Below are 20,663 nucleotides of genomic sequence, written 5' to 3' on the forward strand. Positions count from 1 at the left end.
ACTTTAGACTTAGTTAAATTATTTTGATATCTATAAAAAAAGACAATGTTTTAAAAATTGTGGAGTGCTTCGATTTTAGTTAATTATATTAATTTTACCGAATATTGGAGTGCTTTTTAGATACCTCCACGGTCTTCTCTACAAACATCAGATCTTTTCACCATTTACAAAAGAATTAATCGGTTAAAAAGTTCAATAATTTTTTAATTCTATCACTTATATACTTAAAGGTCCATAGTATAGCTATTTTTACCACCACATCATAATATACACCTTATGAAATTGGATGCTGGATACATACCCAGTAATTTTAATATAAAGAAGCTAAATTTTAGATGAATTTTTAATTATTTTTTTATTATATTTTTTATTATATAAAAGTAATTTAGGCATAATATATTATTATTGAGTTAGTTTCAAAAGTTTTATCAATATATATATAAAAAATTATATCAGTAATTTATAATGTATTTAGTTAAGAAGGTATCACATATCTTATTAATTAAAATTAGTTTTTTTAAAAATTTTAAAAATTTTAAAAATAAATCATAAAATATTAATTATTTAAAAGGCATAATACCCTTATAAAATGCAAGTTACAAATATAAAAAATAAAATCATAGTTAAAATAATTTCTAACGAAAAAGTAAGATAATGTTTTTCTTTTAATAATATAAATTAAAAAAATAAATATTTTTTATAAAAAAAATATTTAAGCTACACAATGTAATTATCAAAACATAATTTTATAAGTCATAATTAATATTCTATATAATAATATAAATGTTAATGTTAAAAGAACAAACGATATTTTTTTTTTAAATAGATAAAGAGATGAACATATAAAAGCTAATTTAAAAAGTACAAAAATTTAAATGTATAATATTAAATTGGTTAAGTAAAAAATATTAGTGAACTAAATAATTTAGACATAAATTCATTATAGAGTAATATATAATTTAGACATAAATTTATTATAGAGTAATATATATATATAAAATTATTAAATTACATAATATTTTTTATTTTTTTAAACACATATCTTATATATAGATATAGTTTTTTAAAAATTTTTGGTGTTGTGGTCATTACTCGCCCTCTGTCTCTTTGGTGGCTATTCACAAAAAAATATCTTATGAATATGTATTATATATTAAGTAGTTTAATAAAAAATATCAAATTATTTAATGATTATCAGTAGTCATTTTTAAATAATTCTTTTATTATCTTAAAAACAAAATAAAATCATAGCTTGTTTTTTTATTTTTATAATTATATATATATACAAAAAATTAATTATTAAATTATTTATTAGTACATAATATATAAAAATATTATTTATATATTAAAATTAATTACTAAAATCAGTTATTTTATATTTGTGTATAAATATATATGTTGTATAATTTATTTTTAATATGTATTTTATATTAATAATTAATTTTAATGATTAATTTTAATGTATATATAATATAGTTGTATGATATATATAGAAATACAAAATATATATATATATATATATATATATATATATATATATATATATTAGGCATGATATTTTTGTCATTTTCATTTTTATATATTTGTATAAAAAACATATTTTGACATGGTTTTGTAATTACAATTTGAAAAAGAAAAAAGAAAAAAGAAAAAAGAAAGAAGTAGAAGAAGAAAAGAAATGGAGAAGAGAGAGAGTGAGTATGGTGGTGGTGCCTCGCTACCTTCACAATCATGCAGAGACGCGAACGAAAGAAAGGTGACGTACTTCTACGAACCCACCATTGGAGACTTCTTCTACGGTCATGGTCATCCAATGAAGCCTCACCGGATCCGCATGGCTCACAGCCTCGTCGTCCATTACGGCCTCCACCGCCTTTTGCAAGTCTCCCGTCCCTTTCCGGCTTCCGCCTCCGACGTCGGCCGCTTCCACTCCGACGACTACGTTCAATTCCTTTCCACTGTCACGCCGGACCTCGCTGTCGCCGCCCACGCCAACCACTCCAATTACCGCACGCTCCGGCGATTCAATGTTGGCGATGATTGCCCCGTTTTCGACGGCCTCTTTAACTTCTGCTGTGTCTCCGCCGGCGCCTCCATCGGCGCCGCCGTCACGCTCAACCGTCGTGATGCTGATATTGCTGTTAATTGGGCCGGTGGCCTCCACCATGCCAAGAAAGCTGAGGCTTCGGGATTCTGTTATGTTAACGACATCGTTCTTGGGATTCTTGAGCTCCTCAAGATTCACAAGGTATTCGTATTCGTATTCTTTTCTATTCTCTGTATTCTATTTTCTTATAAGTCTTGTTAGTTGCGATGTAATTATATTACTGTAGCTTATGCTTTGTTTTATTTTGTTCTAAGATTCTTATTGTTGTGTTAGAAGTGCTACATTGCCATGATAATAGGGTTTAAAAGAATGGAAGAATCTCTGGTCAAGTGAGCTAGATTTTAGGGTTGACTTAGAGTCACTGTGCAGTTGTGCCAATTGTAGATCATCTAGAGATTCGTAACGTGATAAAGTAAAGGGTTAATCATTGTTAAATTTGTAATTTCTATCCTGTGTAAGTCTCATACTTGGATTCAAGGGGAATTAGGCTATCACTTTTTTATTTTACTAACTTCCTCACTTTAGAAGAGCTTGATCCTGAGTTTTATTATGTATTGTTAGTTTGTGTTCAATAATGTTAGAGTTGGTTGATTAGCCACTTAGTTTTCTTTATATTAGGTGTTGGTTTTGGTTGTTGTGAATTAATAAAAAAAAATGAAGAAAAAGAAGACTTATTTGTTCAACAATATTTCGGAACACTCTTGGGATGTATTATTTGTGTTAATACTTGCTTGTTGCTACTCTATGGATTCCAAAATTCTATCACTTTTGGATTTTGGTATACCTGTGACTCAATGTATATGGATATAGAGGGAGTACTATACTTTTGACAATGAGTTTTTGATTAATTTTGATTGCTCTTTGGTGTCAGAGCATGCTTGGCATTGTGGTTAAACTAATTTTTGGTTAGATTTTGCAATAATTTCTGTCATTTCTGTTTTAGCATCACTTATTTCCATCTTTTCATTATCTAGTTCGTAGTCATGATGTTTTCTAATTCAGTGCTAGTGTTGATGCACTAAGTTGCAATGACTTCTCATCAGGCTCTATGAATTTACTCTTTGTCATGGTCATGATTCTGTTATTAGGATTGATTTCATTTGCCAAACATAAATACCATTACTTGTTTTGTAAAATTCACCATAAATCTTTTTCTTTTCTGAATATATTGTTTGTGCAGCGTGTGCTGTATGTTGACATTGATGTTCACCACGGTGATGGCGTTGAAGAGGCCTTTTACACTACTGATAGAGTGATGACAGTGTCTTTCCATAAGTATGGGGATTTTTTCCCAGGCAGTGGGCACATAAAAGACATTGGGGTGGGCGAAGGAAAGAATTATTCTCTGAATGTTCCACTAAATGATGGAATGGATGATGAAAGTTTCCGTGGCCTGTTTCGTCCCATCATTCAAAAAGTCATGGAGGTTTATCAACCTGATGCAGTTGTTCTTCAATGTGGAGCTGATTCGCTGTCAGGTGACAGGTTGGGTTGCTTCAACTTGTCTGTGAAGGGTCATGCAGATTGTGTTCGTTTCCTTCGATCATTCAATGTTCCTCTGATGCTTTTAGGTGGAGGAGGATATACGATTCGTAATGTTGCTCGCTGTTGGTGTTACGAGGTCTCTTTCATTCTTTACTCGTTTAGGATTACTTCATATTTTGCATCGCTTACTCTGCTCCTCATCTGTTTTAGACAGCGGTGGCAGTGGGAGTTGAGCTTGATAATGACTTGCCTTACAATGAATACTACGAGTATTTTGGCCCTCAATATGTTCTTCATTACAAGCCTTCGAGACGGGATAACCTAAACAAGCCCAGAGATCTCGAAAAGATTAGGTGACTTTCTAATTTCAATTTGATCATTATTGTTACAGAAAAAATAGTGGTGATAAACTAACTGCAAATCTGATTGCTTAAATGCATTATATTGTTCTACAGCCAATCACATCTTTTGCACGAATATGGTGTTTTCAATCTTCAGAAACTTAAGAATAGTTAGTTGGATATGCATGAACAAGCTTATACTTTTCAACTGGAAAGTGACCCTATGTTTTAGAGAGATATTATTCAATACTATTGCTTGGGTCGTCCTGTGTTGTTATTGCTTCTATGGATTATTTATGGGATTTTCATGCGGCAAAAACAGTGATTTAAATGGACTTCTTGAACTATTGTACAGAATCAAGTTACTAGAACGGCTCTCCAGACTTAGCCATGCCCCCAGTGCTCCTTTTCAGACAACTCCATCGGTTACAAATGTTCCAGAAGAGGTTTGCAATTCATCACAAACTAGTTTCAGATATTGTCTGTTTGGAGTTTTATTCTTTTTGTTTGATTTTATTTAGTAATTGGATTCAGGAAGAAGAGGATATGGATGTAAGACCAAATTGTCGCCTATGGAACGGTCAAGATTTTAATTCGGATAATGATGAAGATGTGGAGAATACAAAATCTTCAAACTCAGCTGGCTGAAGCAGGTTAAGCATTTGTTTCCATGCTGGATAGTGAATGCATTTGGCGTTTCAGAACCCTTTGTAAAAGTGCATTTAGCTCTTGCTTTTATAGAAATTTTGTTTAACAGCTCTTATGATTGTATTATTGCAAATGAATTTGATTACCATTTGCTACCTTTTGTTATTGAGGCTAAGAAATTTACCCTCTATGCAGCAGGCGCAATTCAGATGAGATGGACGATATAGAAGAGACTCCTTAACCTCAATATCGATAGGCATTAGAACAGAGCAAATTGCAAGTTACCATGTCAGAGAGGAAGCTCATTGTGTTGAGCTGTATCAAAATATGTAATTCTAGTTGTAAATGTTTGCAACTTTAATACTTTGATGTACAAAGAAGCATGTACAGTTGCCAAATCTTTACATGGCGAATGATGGCACGGTGGTGGCGGCCGCCGTTGGGTTTCTAGAAAGTCACCTTATACAAATAATGTGTTTAGTTCGTACTTGATTTGCAAATGAAGTTTGGAACAAATAATACTCAATTGCAACTGTGTGATAAAAACTTAAGTTGACTTTAAAACTATTTCATTCCTTTTATTCTGTGGGGTAGGTATACTTGGAATTTCTTATTTTTATAACCACTCAATTCCCATCTCACAGTTAAGACTACACTGTATTTTATTCTCATTTCAACAACAGTACTCTGTCTATAATAGACCTTCCTCAGTTGAGTTAGCTCTCTATTAATACTAGAACTTGTAATGAAACTGCATCCTCTACCTACTTGAGTTGACTATAGAGACCTTGGTCATCTTTGATCCAATTTTTCATTGAGGTGCTATACAGAATAACCAATCATAACTTAGAAAGGTGCAATCTCCAGCTATTTTCTTGTTTGAAAAACAGGGTATTGTTATTTGGGGTTTGGGAATCTTGCAATGGAAGGTAAACAGTTTCTGTTGAAGTCAATGGTAACTTTCATAGTGTTATTCCTTCTTGTTGGTCACCCAACTCCAGCAGTTTCTGAACTCTCATCCGATGGTAATTGTTACATTAATCAGTAATATAGAATTTGCAAGTTCAAGTACCATATAGTTATAAGCTAACATGTTTCTTTGATCCTTCTTATGCTTGAATTCAATGATATTTAAGGCTATGAGATGGTGTTACCTACATCGGTTGCAACTCGTGGCAGCCTTGGGTGGCTACATATGAATGGTGGAAAAGTAAGTATGGAGAATTCGGAGGGAAGATTCGTTGGCCTAAGTGATCGGAGGAGTCTGAGATCGAATCCGTCGCGGCCACCAACTCCTCATCGAAGTCCAACAACAATTTATAAATCCCCTCCTCCTCGGCCACCACCTCCTCCTCCTCCTCCTCCTCCTCCTCCTCCTCATCATCATCATCATCATCATCATCATCATCATCATCATCATCATTCTCTTCCTCCTCCTTGTAATCCTCCACCATTTTAACAATAAATTCAAGTTCCTCCTATCTCTTTAGTCTTTTGTGTGCTTAGTGACGCTTAAAAATTAATAAAATTCATGAAAATCTATGTGAAATGTTATGTACTTTTCTCTCTGTTCCTTGATTATGCTATAAAGGATGTTGTATTCTTGTATTCTATGTAACTATATATTGGCTTTTATTGCATACCTTTTATTTCGGTAGTGTTACTATATTGTTCACACCCATCTTCATGAGCGTGTAGAGAGTAGAGAATTATAATTATTGAATGAATTGAATCAAGACAAAATATCAAAGAGAAGAATTTTAGAGGATAGTTCAAACTCAATTACCGTAGTGAATGATTAAACATAAAAAAAGAAAATAGAAATACAAACCCAATGCCTTAAGTGATAGCGTACACAAATTTAAAAACTTCGAATTTTCAAGATTTTTGACATATTAGATTATTAATAATACAATGACGTTAGGTATACATCAAAATCAGTCATCATTAATATAGAATATATATTAAAAATAACTTAAACTACACATATATTTATATATAAATACATTATGACTAATTTTTAGTGTATACATAGTATTTTTAATAGTAATATTATAAAAAGTTCACACTCTATTAAAGTTTAAGGCAAATATATACCTCCGCTAATTAGATACGTTGAGTTCTTTTTGTTTACACTCGGCTGAAAAAAGAAACCAGAAAATTTTGATTTTCCCGTGGAATTTCTTAATTATATAACCACTCAATTCCCATCTCTATTTTGTTATCACTTACAACAGTACTCTGTCTATAATAGGTAGCGTTTGTTTTGCAGTACTGGATAGAAATTGAGAGACTGAGACACAGTATCATGTTTGTTAGTTCAGAGATTGGTACTAAAATTTCTGTCTCCAAAATTTCAGTATTTCAGTGCCTCCAAAATGTAGAGACACAAGGGACTGATATTTTTAGAAACAGAGACTGAAACTTTAATAATATTTTATACCTAAAATACTCTCATTTTAATTAATTAATTTTAATTTTATACTTTGTACAAATTAAATTAGAGTTTTATTCTTGTTTCAATTTTTGTCTCTCACTTGGCACCAAACAGAATACTAAAACTTATTTCAGTATCTGTCTTTTAGTCTCTGTCTCTCAGTCTAAGTCTTTCAGTATCTGTCTCTCCACCAAACGCTACCAATAGACCTTTCTCTATTTAGTTAACCCTCCATTAATACAAAGTTAAAAACACTTGTAACGAAATTGCATGGCAATTTCATTTGCGTCCTTTACCTACTTACGTTGACTATAGAATAGAGACTTGGTCATCTTTTGATCCAACTTTTCAATATGATTTTTTCCTTTTGAATCCTTAACAAGTATCTTCCACAAGCTGGATAAATAAACAGGTTAATAGTCAAATTAATTTAGGATGGATTGTTCTCCTAATTCATTTTCAAAAGATTTTATTAATTAAATTAGTCTATCAAAGATTATAAATTAATTACGAGTGTTCGTTTTGTCACTCCATTATCAGTTTTCTCAATAATTGATTATGTAAAATGTTAAACTAATAGTATATATAATACTTAACATATCTAATTTAAAGTTAACCAAATACACTTAGTTTATATTAGAGTTAAAGTTTATATAATCAGAAAAAGAGGCTAAGTTGATAAATTTACATAAATATATCTGATCAACATGTAATTACTAATTAAACATGCTAATTAACGTTCCATATCATCAATGTTAACAAAAACTTTGAATGAAATGAGAAAAACAAACGTAATTAATTTATAAGCATTGAAAAACTAAGTTAATTGATAAAATCTTTAGATATTTCAGAATGAATTTGCTTAGTATCTAAATCACATAAACCAGGCATAACTTAGAAAGCTGCATCCTGCAGCTATTTTCTCCTTTGAAAAGCAGGGTATTACTATTTGGGGTTTGGAAATCTTACACAATTTTCTGATGAAGTCAATGGTAACATTCATAGTGTTATTCCTTCTTGTTTGTCACACAACTCCATCAGTTTCTGAGCTCTCATCCGATGGAAGATTCCTCGGCCTAAGCGATCGGAGGAGTCTGAGATCGAATCCGTTGCGGCCAGCAACTCCTCATCGAACTCCAACAACAATTTGGATGAAATCCCCTCCTCCTCCTCTTCTGCAGCCAACTTCACCCAATCCTCCTCCCCTCGCCATTTTAACAAGTTGGAAACTCAAAGTGTAGTGAAGTTAATTTCATATGAAGTTGACAGCTGAGAGTTTTGATTGAATTATTATTTAATGACTATCAGCTATCAATTTCACATTAAATTAACTGCTCGATTTTCACCTTTTAACGATAAATTCAATTTCCATCTATCTCATTAGTTTCTTTTGTGTCATCTTAGGGCCACACTTACAAATTAATAAAATCCATGAGAATGTATGTGAAGTGTTATGCTATAAAGGATGTTGTATTCTATGTGACTGTATATTTGCTGTTGTTGCATACTTTTCATTTGGTGATCTTACTATAACAGCCCATCTTCATGAGCATGTAGAGAGTACAGAATTATAGTTTTCTTTTCGTTTTCCATAAAATTTTCAACCCGACCAATAAAAGATTAATCCATTACTGTATTTATAAGATAAGATTCGAATTTGCTGCACTTATTCAGATAGAGTAGTAAGCTAACTATTAGATTGACATTGGTTACAAAATTATAGTTATTGAATTGAATCAGAAAAAAAAAAATCAAAGAGAAGAATTTCAAAAGATAGCTCATACTCAATTATTTTAATAAGTGATTAAAAATGAAAATACAAACCAAATACACTTGTTTTCATTTTTAAAAAATAATTTTTATTTTCAATTTTTTACATTTTAAAGAATGCAATTGGTTTATGGAAAAAAGATTTGTTTCTAAATATAAAAAATAATAAAAATATGTTAGTTTATTTTCAATATTTTAAATCATAAAACTATATTTTTATTAAATATGCAACTTTAGTTATTTTTTATTAAATTAACAATTAATTTTTATATGGTATCAATATGAAATAAATTACTATCTTATTATATTATTTTAGAAAAAATTGGTATCTCGTGTATAGAGTTGGTTTTATATTTCCTATGACATTATATAACAATAAAAAACATCAATTAAAACAAAAAAATCGCAACTAAAATTAGTTTTACACTAAACGACTCAATTAATTAATATAAAAAATTTATTGATATAAACAATTTTTTTACAAATAATTTATTAATAAAACAATAAATAAATGAATAAATATTAAAGTTAAAAGAATTTTAAAACCAAAAGCCAACATTTTTTTTGTCAATATTTTTAAGTTTTTATGTATTTTTAATTTTTATTATCTATACTTTTATAATTAATTACCAATTTAAAAAATTATTTTTATAACCAAATAATTTCTTTAAATAAAAAAATAAAGATAAAAATAAAAGAATTTAATAAATACATATTAATTCGAAGAGTACGTACTCAACACTAAATAAAATAAAAAATTCAACAAATACTAAGCGGAAAATAAAAAATCAAAATTACCATATTTTATTAAAGAACGTTTATTCTAAAATAAAAAACACCATATTTTGATTTAAGAACGTTTTCAAATATTAAAACTGAAAGAACTGAAACATGATAATGTTTTCACTTTGTTTTTTTTTTAATTTTTTTTCTAAAAACATTTTTAAAATGTTTAATCAATCATGTTTTTATATGCCTTATTTTCATTTTCATCGAAAATAAAAATGGAAACACCCAAACCAACGGACCCTTAATAATTTAGTTATAAATTGTGTTTAAAGATAAAAAAAAAAAGAGTTACTTGCAAATTAAGCTACAAACTCTATAATATATATAACATCAAATCCTATAGATATAGTTATGATTAATCAATAGTATATATATATATATAAAAGAAGAGTTCACAGCAACTATCTGTTAAAATTTAACAAAAACATATACCTTCCATGGTGATATACGTTGAGTTATATTTCCCGCATCTATATCACAACCACTCATTTAAACTTGTTAAGATCTATTGATGTTGATTCAGTTCCATTGGCTTCAATCTGAACTCAGCAACTGCATATGCAAGTCACTTTTGAGGGCTAAGCAGTTACATGCTTTGCTTTTAAGGACCCATCTCTTAGAGGATCCCTTTTATGCAACTAAACTTGTTAGGCTCTATGCTGCCAACAATGATATTCACTCTGCATACCAAGTGTTTGATGAAAGTTCTACAAGAAGTGTCTACCTTTGGAACTCCATCATTCGTGCTTATGCTCAGTCCAGTAGATTTGACAGTGCAATCTCCTTGTTTAGAACTATGTTTGGAGCTGATATAAGCCCTGACAATTACACTTATGCTTGCGTTATTCGCGCGTGCTGCGACAACTTTGATTTTGGCATGCTGAGACTTGTTCATGGAGCTGCTGTGGCTTCTGGGTTTGGAATGGACCCTATTTGCTGCAGTGCTCTTGTGGCAGCATATTCAAAGCTTGGTTTTGTTAATGATGCACATAGAGTGTTCAATGGCATCGCTGCACCCGATTTGGTTTTGTGGAATTCACTGATTTCTGGTTATGTGTGCTCTGGCTCTTGGGAGATAGGGATGCGTATGTTTAACTGGATGCGACATGTTGGGGGGAAGCCAGATGGATTTACACTTGCTGGATTACTTGGTGGGATCACAGATTCTAGCTTGATGAGTATCGGCCAAGGATTACATGGTTTAAGCTTAAAGAGTGGGCTAGATTCTGACTCCCATGTAGGTAGTTTACTGGTGAGTACGTACTCAAGATGCAAGTGCATGGCTTCAGCATATAGCGTCTTTTTCAGTATTTTCCAGCCTGATTTGGTCACCTGGTCTGCTCTTATTGCTGGCTATTCGATGTCCGGAGAGTATGAGAAGGCATTGTTCTATTTCAGGAAATTAAACAAGGGAAACAAGAAGCCTGACTCTGTTTTGATTGCTAGTGCATTGGCTGCTATAGCTCAGGCAGCGAATATAGGACCCGGATATGAGATACATGGTTATGTTATTCGGCATGGATTCGAATCAGATGTCAAGGTCTCTTCAGCTCTTGTAGATATGTATTCAAAGTGTGGCTTCTTGCACTTGGGAACTCGAGTTTTCAGGATAATGCCAGAACGGAATATAGTTTCTTATAATTCCATTATTTCTGGTCTTGGTTTGCATGGATGTGCTTCTGAGTCTTTTAAGATGTTTGATGAGATGTTGGCAAAAGGATTAATGCCTGATGAAGCCACATTTTGCGCTCTCCTTTGTGCTTGTTGTCACGCTGGCCTTGTCAAAGACGGCCGGGAAATTTTCCATCGAATGAAAGATGAATTTCACATCATGGCTATGCCTGAGCACTATGTTTACATGGTTAAGCTTCTTGGCAGTGCTGGCCACTTGGAAGAGGCTTACAAACTCGTTCAGTCCTTGTCGGAACCAGTAGACAAGGCCATCCTTGGAGCCCTATTATCATGCTGTAATTCTAGTGGAAATTCCAAGATGGCAGAAAATGTAGCTCAGCAACTTTTTGAAAGTAATCCTGATGATAATGCTTACAGCGTTATGCTTTCTAATATATATGCAGGTGATGGGAGGTGGGACGAGGCGAAGAACTTGAGAGACAGAATAACAGGAGGTCAGAGAAAAATGCCCGGACTGAGCTGGACTGAAGGAAGTTTCTGCTAAAACAAGATAGGGTAAAAATTTGATAGATCCGAAGGTATATTTTTATGTAATAAACAATTCTGTATATTTTTGGCTCCTTGAACATTGTTTTGTTTATGGGGTGTATAAAATTTGGTTAGCAGAATTATTTTTGCTACTGAGATCATTAAGCTCTAATCTTTTAACTTGGTAGAATGTCACTCGAATCTGTGTCAGATAATATGAACATGTTAAGCATAACAGCTTGCATAATAATGACATGGTAACTTGCTTTTCTAGTTTTTTAGATCGAATCAATAGGCAATTTGGAATGTCTCCTGAAGAAAGAGTTCATAACTTGCAACCTCTAATTGATTGTTCCATCTTCAATGTCTGTACAGGCTAGTGTAAAGTCTAGTTTGAGTCGCATTAGTTGAATGATTGATTACTTTCTGATCTAATCTTCGTTCTTATCTCAGCCTTTGGTCAAATGTCTTTCCAAGTCACGGCACTTTGAATGCAATTCAGCATTTGTTCAGATGCATATTCATGTTATAATGCAATTCAGAATTATGCTCTTGGCATAAAGTTATATAAATTGAAATTCAAGCACAATTTCTAACTTCAGTTGCCTAACTCGAGTGCTGCCTGAATATTTTCTCCTGTTATGAACAAACATTGTGAAGTGTCTTTGTGTTCCCGAATGATCCAAAAGGGATGGCCAAGTTGTGTTGTGTCTGCAATCAATAAAAAATTCTGTGGGCCAGGTAAGTTCTAAACCTTAGCAGTAATTCAATAATTTTGTTTATAGCTGCCATAGTTAAGAGAAAATGAATGCTAGGGAGTAATTGATCTTGAAACTGGTTTAGTATGTTTAACAGATTTATGTGAGGAACTTTTATGATACTAAAGAGCTATTAGTAATGTTAGTTACATTTGAATTCTCGACTTTATGCCATGCTGTTATGAAATCACTTATTTCAAAAGTTTAAGCTAATCTGAGGAGGTGCATAAATGGTTCTATATCTATCACATGCATTGATTGCATTGCACTCATTATGATTTAAGACGGATCATGCTTAAAGTTTATACGCGCTGCATGTTCTCTGTTGTTGCATTTGTCTTGAATTGTTTTAATGCTGTTATATATGCAAGTCTACAAATTTGCATACATTTTTTAGGCTCTAGTGATTTACAAAGTTTCTTGGATTCCTTATAGGTAACTTAAGTGTAAACATTCTCCAGATTAATTTGAACTTTTACCTCACTTTTTCAACAGAGATTTTGTTAGTAACACAGAAAACTTACAAAGTGCAATATCAAAACTAAATATTTATGGACTGATAGGCATAAAATCAATACCAAATGTGAAGTGGAAGCAAGGAGTACCATTAATAAGGTTTGAGGTACTCAATTTTCCCTTTATAGATTCATTCAATGTGCAAAATTACAAAATTACCAAAGACATAAATGTCAAGAAATTATTGACTTGTGTTTTCTTGGTATTGTTACTTTGAGCTTTATTACTAGAAACTTGATTAATTTGATGATGATTATTTATATTTTCAAAATTCAAATTCAAGATTTTTAGTTAAAAGATCAAGATACTTATCATGTTATTATATTTTAACTTGCATGAAAATAATAGGAGCAGCGTGGAGATCAAAATATATATCCCATACATAAATGTGATATGCATAAATGGAGCAACGACTGAGTTGTCTCCGTATGACAGGTTCAAGCTGTGAAATTAGTCGCTAATATAATTATCATGTTAAATTGCCTTTGAGTGCGACCCTTTTCCGGACTTGTGCACCTGCTCTTGGTTGTTAATATGATATTAGTATGATGAACAAGAACACATAAAGCCACTTTTGGAATTCCCACTATAGAGTAAACAATTCATATGCTGAACTTTTCTACAATCCTTTAGATAATTTTACAGAGATGATGATATATTCGAGGCCACTTAGTTGAGTCAACACATTCTATTTCTCTTTTGTTCATTTGATTCCAAAATGCATTTTTCTTTCATTTTCTGTAGTTAGTAAATAGCATTTGGAGATCTATTTGGGACTCCACTCTGATTCTAAAACAAAAAGGTAAGTATTCCGATATCATTTATACCCTTCTTTCTATATGGGAATATCTCTTCATAACATAAATTACTCAAAGGAACAAAAAATGTTGAGTATCATAGTTGGATGAATAAAGAAATCTAATGCAGTTTTTTTTTGTTCTGTAAAAACAAACGAAAAAGCATTTTGGTAAAAGTATGTAATTATCATATTTAGATTCTCTAAAATGAAAAAAATTGGTGAAGTTATAAAGTGAGAGGTTAAACATAATATAATTATAACTTTAATTATATGTGAATCTCATCATTTTAATTTAAAAGTGAATAATCTCTCATTTTATTACTTTACCAACTTTTTCGCTTTAAAAAAACAAAATTTGTAATTGTTATATGTAGTGAACCGTGTTGTAGTTTGGGAAGTATATTGTTACTGCCTCTATTAAATTGTTTCCAATAAAGAATACTTGTGAGAAAATTTTTATAATAATAGTAATAGTCGTCATAAACATCTTTAAGTAATAGTTTCGATGTCTGGTTTGGACGGTAAGATGGGTAGGTGAGATAGGAGTACCTGCAAGGATATTGATGCCTAAGTTAACAAAAGTATTAGTAGATTGTATAAGATTGGGTTGAAAAAAAATACCTGTGTACCAAGGTATTTAAAGTAATGGCCGTGTAGAATCATTTCTTGGAGATACCTTATAAAGACCATGGATGTTATTTCTTTATAGAATGGAAGGTTATCCCCCATGTCATAAGTAGTTATTACTTGGGGATAATAATGAGGGAGCATTTGACTTGCTCTTCAAGTCGGGTCGGATACAAGTTTTAATGGCTAGTATTTATATTGTTCTGACCTATACGGATAATAAGGGTATATATGGGTTAGGTAAAATTGGGTTTGTTCTAACTCAAATTTGGCCCTAAATACATAGCGGGTCTTTTTTTAGACATAATTCGACTTTAGACTCGATGAAACATAAATATTTTCGAGGATCCAAACCCGGTTGAAAACTGGGCTTTTAAAACTTTAACAATAATTTATAAAAAACTTATTTATGATGTACTTATTTATAAAGAAGAAACTTATTAACGAAAAGTTGATATCCATATTTGAACTTGAATTTGTCTATAAATTTTAATTTGATGTTTTTTTGATCTACTTTCTAATTCAATAAGTATGATTAAAAATAAAACAATAAACTTATAATTAATATAACATAATATTAGAATTAATTTAAAATATATATACCTTTTTTAGTTCTTTTAGAGTGCACATGGATCGAATTAAGCCGGATTCGCCTTGATCTGGATCCGGTCCTAAATAATGACCGAACCTATTTTTTGAGACCCGTACTCAACCTAAACCCAATGAAATTACACTATTTCCTAAAATATTCAAGTTAGAGTTGGATCGGACCATGTACACCCGCTGACGAATAAGGCCACAAGACCAATTCTTTTTTTTTTTTTTTTGTCTTAGATGGATTAGACAATTCCAATTATAGAGATACACAACACCTATATTACACACTCATCCACACAACACTAAAAGACATTCAACACTTGGCGCATATGCCAAGATTTGAACTCAAGTGGGCCTATTAAAAGGTATATAGTTTTACCAATTGAGCTAATCAAGCCCAATTCTAAACATAGCTAGTCTACCAAGAGAAAAATAGTTCTATAGTCCCAAATATAATTAATTATATATATAAATTGTCTTTTTAAAAAAGATCTTGTTTAGCTTAAAATGTAATTATACATAATTTTTTTAACTATTGTCTTATATTTAATTTTTTTATAAAAAGTCAAAATTTAAAATTTTTAATCATAAAAATTTTAGTATTATATTATTCAATAATTTATTTTTTAGAAATTTAAACTAACAAAAGAGCGTACAAAAATAATTATATCCCCAACGATATTAAACCGTAATTTCTCAATAATTAAGTGATGGGTTGATTATTATAAATCTTGATGAAACTAGGTAGCACATTATTGGGTACATGAGGATAAGTTTTTTTTTTCCTCAAAACAATTGAATTTCATCCAGCAAAAGTACAAATATTTTTGTATGAGGATGAGATTGTGTTAGCAATTTTGCATGAAACACTATAGTAACTAGATTTAAACTCGTGCCTTGCATAGAACTAAAATGATTAAATTTTATATATAAAAGATTTTTTTAATAAAATTTTTTTTAAAAATTAATATTAAATCTAAATAAAATTGTGAGAACATTATATATTTTAGTATTTGAAAAAATTCATCATCTAATATATATGTTTAGTAAATTTAAATACTATAGTGCAAAAATAAACGTAATAAGAATATAATATTTCAATAATTAAAGGTAACATTCATCCTTTCATGAATCATAATATCATGTATTTTTAATATTATTATTATTATTAAATAATTTTAAAAAATATAAATTATTGAAAAATATAATATATAAGTGACAAAAATAATATATAATTGATAAACACAATTAGATAAAAAAACTTAAAATATTGTAAGAATATTATATATTATAATATTTTAGGAATTCATCACCCAACAATACATATAATGAACAAATTATTTATCAAATCAAAATAAAAAAATTATGGTCATCAATCAATTTTTTTAAAATTGTGCAAAATATTAACAAAGATAAAAGAAAAAGAGTAAAAGACATAAGATTATGTGAGAAAAGATAAAGAAAATATGTGAAATGAATGTTGATTTATATAATAAATATGAATAGAAATGAGAATAAAAAAGTGAATGAATTAAGTTTTATTAATTAAACAATTTATATTTATTAAAGAGAAATAACATTACTACTAAAAGCATAGAGTAACTTACCTAAAAATCAAGAGTAAAAACTAAAAAGGGCTCATTAAAAAGTAAGGAAAAACACTAAATTAGAAGAATAAAAAAAAGATAAAAAAAAACTATAAAATGATCATTTCACTTAACTGTTTATAAAAAATATTAAAATTTATCTAATATGTCAAGAAGTTATTGTGTTATTACTTAATTTTTCTTTTTATATATTATAATAAATTAATAGATAGATAAATAAGTACATAAATAGAATTTTGTTAATGAAATTTATTCTTCAAAAAATATTAGAATATAGACCATTGATATAAGTTAATAATTTTATACCATATTTATTTTGTAGAATTAAATTATTTAGTATGTAAAATTATTATATTAATGTTAAATTGATTATATAAATGCTATTTTTATAATAATATAAATATAATTCTAAAATAAATAATTTTTTATATTATTATAATAAATAATATAAACTTATATATCATTCATCCACCCTAATATTATTTTGTACTCTTCTTTAATATATATATAACTAAATAATAACAGTGATGGCAGTGGTAGTCGATAGATTACTAGATTCCAATCCGTTACAGTCTTTGTATTTGGATTGATCCTAAATTTTGTTGGTCTCTGCTGCATGTCGTATTCTCTTTTCTATCACGGGCTCTCAAATTTTTGCTTGGCCCACCCACCAATTTTGTTTTATGCTGTTTCTTTTTTTCCCTCACAATTTGATGGTAGAGTTATTGTGATCATTGTTGAATTTGGCATTTAGAATAATTGATAAAAATTCATATGCAATCGTTTTTATATAAATTTGATAATTGAAAATTATTTTATAATAATTTAGTTAAATTTATTAAATTATCTAATAATTTTGTATTAACAATTTTATATAAAAATAATTGTATGTGAGTTTTTACCAAAAATAATTACAACAAAATTAATTTTAGTGACAATTTTTTTTGTAACAATAACATTATAGTTACTAGCTAACTCTTTTAGTTGATTTTCTTTTTTATGATAGTTGTATATTTGTCATTATTATTATATGTTATAATAATAAATTATAAGTTTTTTTTAATCATTAAAATGATTTTTTATTGATAATTGTTATAATGGTCACAAAATATAAGACATACAATCAACGTATGTTTTATCGATAAATGTGTTAGTAATTATGTTATGGATTTTGTTAATATGTGTTTTAAGGATATATGATATGTTTATTATTAATGAAAAAAATTTAAATATTTTTATTTAATAAATATAAAATAAATATATTAAAATTTAATTTTTTATATTTTTAATTAAAATATTTTAATTTTATAATATTAACATGTGCTTTAAAAGTGCAAGATAAATAAATTTTTATATTATTATTGTTAAAGTCAAAATATTATCATTAAGAGTGACTTTTTGGATAATATATTAAGAGGAATTGTATAAAAATTAAAAAGTAATGTTACATGGCAAACAAATATTATTTTTGGTTAGTACTTGGTCAGTAATAATTTATACTCATATTTATAAAAAATTTACATACAAAAAATATATAGTTTGTACTTAAATTTATCAAAATTTGTATACATAAATTAATAAAATTTGTATTTGTATTTTTTAAAATTTACATTTATAAATTAATAAAATTTATTTATTAAAGGCAATTTAGTGTTTATGCTAGATAAATAATGACTAAAACTATTAAAACTTATTGATCTAAGAATTTTTCTTCTATAGATGCTCTCTCTATATTTAGAATTTTTTTTTTTTTTTGGTTATTACATAAGGAAATTATATTGAGAATTTGATGCCTCAATTATCACCTCTAATTTTAAATTATACCTAAAGGCTATGGTATTGGCTGGCACGGCAGTGAATGTGACACAAATGATGCTGATAATCTTTCTTTATTAACATAGGAAGAATCAGAATCTTGTTATAAATTCACTCTTAAGTGTAACACTGATAAGAAACCTTCAAGAGATTGGTTTGGTATTAGCTATACATATTATAGTATAGTAGCTATAAATCTAAAGATCTTATTATTTTGTTGAATAATTTAATTATCTTTCCGAAAGTAAGATTGCATACTTCATATTTGTATATCTCCTTAATGATTAGGGCCAATTTTAATTTAATTAATCATACATACATAAAGGCATCAAAGGCACTCATCGATTTAATTAGTTATTATATCACACACTAAAATGGAACTTGGAACCCCAAAATGAAAAAATCACCACCGCCAAATTCAGATAAAGAAAATCTATGTGTTATTTGTTTTATTTAATGTTTTTCCTTTAATTATATATATGGACCAACTAGAAGAAAATTGCATGCATGATGAGAGACTGATACAAGGGAAGAAAAAGGTGATGAATCTCTTCTTCTTTTTTGCCCTAAATTTATTTAGTCTACAATTTTTCTTAAAATAGCATATATGCTATAAATAAAGGTTTAATGTTGTTTCTAATAATGATTTATTTACTTCTAAATAAATTACATTAACAACTTACATTCCAAGACGAGTTTAGCTACAAAATATTTTGACACTACAAAAAATACATTCATTTGTGGGTCTTTTTTTATAATTTGCGATAATTTTTAACCGCCACAAAATATGTTACGACAGTTTGTTCAACCGACATAGTTAGATGTCCTACGATTTAATTACAAGGATTTTTGTAAAATCGACACTATTCCATAAAAAGTTGCGGCGGTTAAATATTAAAAAGCGGTTAAATTATTATTTGAAACCCTCAAGCCGTGAGCCATTTGGGCCTTAGGTCTAATGGTTCTTAAGATGGAAAGTATTCCATTCAAAATTTTAAATTTACTCATTAAATCAGTAGAATTAAAAATTTAAAAATTCAACACAAATTCAACTGTAATTAAATTGGATATAGTAAAATAATATATTTATTATATAAAATATATAATTTTTTTAAAAAATAATTGTTTGTATTTTTTATTAATTCTTTAAACTGATTAACCGTTAAAAAATTAGATCGATTTGACCGGTTAATCAATTATTTGACTGGTTATTTCAATTTTTTTATCGGTTTACTACGAACATTTTTACCCAAGCCAAACCGGTTGGATAGTCAATTTCCGGTTAATTTAGTCAAACCAGCCGGTTTTGTCGGTTCTCCAAAGAATGGTTCGATTGTCAAACTAATTAGACCTAGCAGAAATGTCCCAAACACAAACTATATTGTTTGATATAAAAAGAAACCGTGGCACTGTAAAAAGTAAAAACTAAAAAGTGTAATGTACGTACCATATATTATTAGGGTGTAGTAGTGGCATGAACACATTACAAATTCAGTGAACTAGTTGTTATTAATTGGTTGGAGGGATATATATAATTGTGTTGAGTGTATAGTATTTTCTCAGTGTCACATGTTTGTATAGTAAAAATAGTTAACAGTGATATGTTGGTAGCGAAAAGCAGCAACATTATTAATACTGTTAGAAACATATGTAAATAGGATTACCCGTTGGTTCCCACGTGTATATATATATATTAATTAATTATTAATATATGAAATTGGAAAAAAACTTCCAAGGAATATATGGAAAGGAAGTATCATCTATCAAATAATATAAGACTCATAATAATCCCTCTCCCAGGAATATCTTGCAGTAACGACATGTCATGTCATCTTACATTTATGCACACACACACATATATTTTTTTAATATTATTTAATTTAATTACTCTATTAATATTTATAATTTTATTAAATTTTAATATTTTTTAATTAAATTCTTATATTATTTTTAATTTTATAATTAAACTTTTTTGTATTAAAAATATTAAATTAACAGAATATTACTTAAAAAATATGTGATTATTAATCTAATTAAATTTTTAATTATGATCACATTCAATTTATAAAAAAATATTTCGTTAATTTTAATATATTTTTTACTGATAAAAATTTAATTATAAAATTAAAAACAATATAAAAATATAATTAAAAATATATATAAAAATATTTAATTACAAATTTTATAAAATTATAAAAACAAACAAA

At 28.9% G+C, this 20,663-nt stretch overlaps 2 protein-coding genes across 3 annotated transcripts; both read left to right on the forward strand.

Moving 5' to 3' along the window:
* The first annotated feature begins 1,638 nt into the window (after positions 1-1,638).
* LOC130943589 (histone deacetylase 6-like) lies at positions 1,639-6,202 on the forward strand. 2 transcript variants are annotated; one of them, XM_057871528.1, is made up of 7 exons: positions 1,639-2,248; positions 3,288-3,728; positions 3,803-3,945; positions 4,289-4,379; positions 4,468-4,586; positions 4,777-5,606; positions 5,718-6,202. In XM_057871528.1, the coding sequence occupies exons 1-5, from the start codon at positions 1,679-1,681 to the stop codon at positions 4,579-4,581; spliced, it is 1,359 nt and encodes a 452-aa protein (XP_057727511.1). In that variant the 5' UTR covers positions 1,639-1,678; the 3' UTR covers positions 4,582-4,586; positions 4,777-5,606; positions 5,718-6,202. The 2 variants fall into 2 exon arrangements, with proteins under 2 accessions (XP_057727511.1, XP_057727510.1); XM_057871527.1 differs by having other exon boundaries at positions 4,780-5,606.
* A 3,753-nt stretch (positions 6,203-9,955) lies between these two features.
* LOC130946512 (putative pentatricopeptide repeat-containing protein At1g64310) lies at positions 9,956-12,220 on the forward strand. Its single transcript, XM_057875276.1, has 2 exons — positions 9,956-11,787; positions 12,191-12,220. The coding sequence occupies exon 1, from the start codon at positions 10,089-10,091 to the stop codon at positions 11,751-11,753; it is 1,665 nt and encodes a 554-aa protein (XP_057731259.1). The 5' UTR covers positions 9,956-10,088; the 3' UTR covers positions 11,754-11,787; positions 12,191-12,220.
* The last annotated feature ends 8,443 nt before the right edge of the window (positions 12,221-20,663 follow it).

Source organism: Arachis stenosperma, chromosome 8, assembly GCF_014773155.1.
Source record: "Arachis stenosperma cultivar V10309 chromosome 8, arast.V10309.gnm1.PFL2, whole genome shotgun sequence".
Taxonomy (NCBI): Eukaryota; Viridiplantae; Streptophyta; class Magnoliopsida; order Fabales; family Fabaceae; genus Arachis; species Arachis stenosperma.

Excerpts from the sequence above, each read along its gene's own strand:
- LOC130943589 (XM_057871528.1), top strand. The coding sequence starts at position 1,679 with ATGGAGAAGAGAGAGAGTGAGTATGGTGGTGGTGCCTCGCTACCTTCA. Across the intron at positions 2,249-3,287 it reads AGCTCCTCAAGATTCACAAG|CGTGTGCTGTATGTTGACAT; the intron begins GTATTCGTATTC and ends TTGTTTGTGCAG. Across the intron at positions 3,729-3,802 it reads CTCGCTGTTGGTGTTACGAG|ACAGCGGTGGCAGTGGGAGT; the intron begins GTCTCTTTCATT and ends CATCTGTTTTAG.
- LOC130946512 (XM_057875276.1), top strand. The coding sequence starts at position 10,089 with ATGTTGATTCAGTTCCATTGGCTTCAATCTGAACTCAGCAACTGCATA.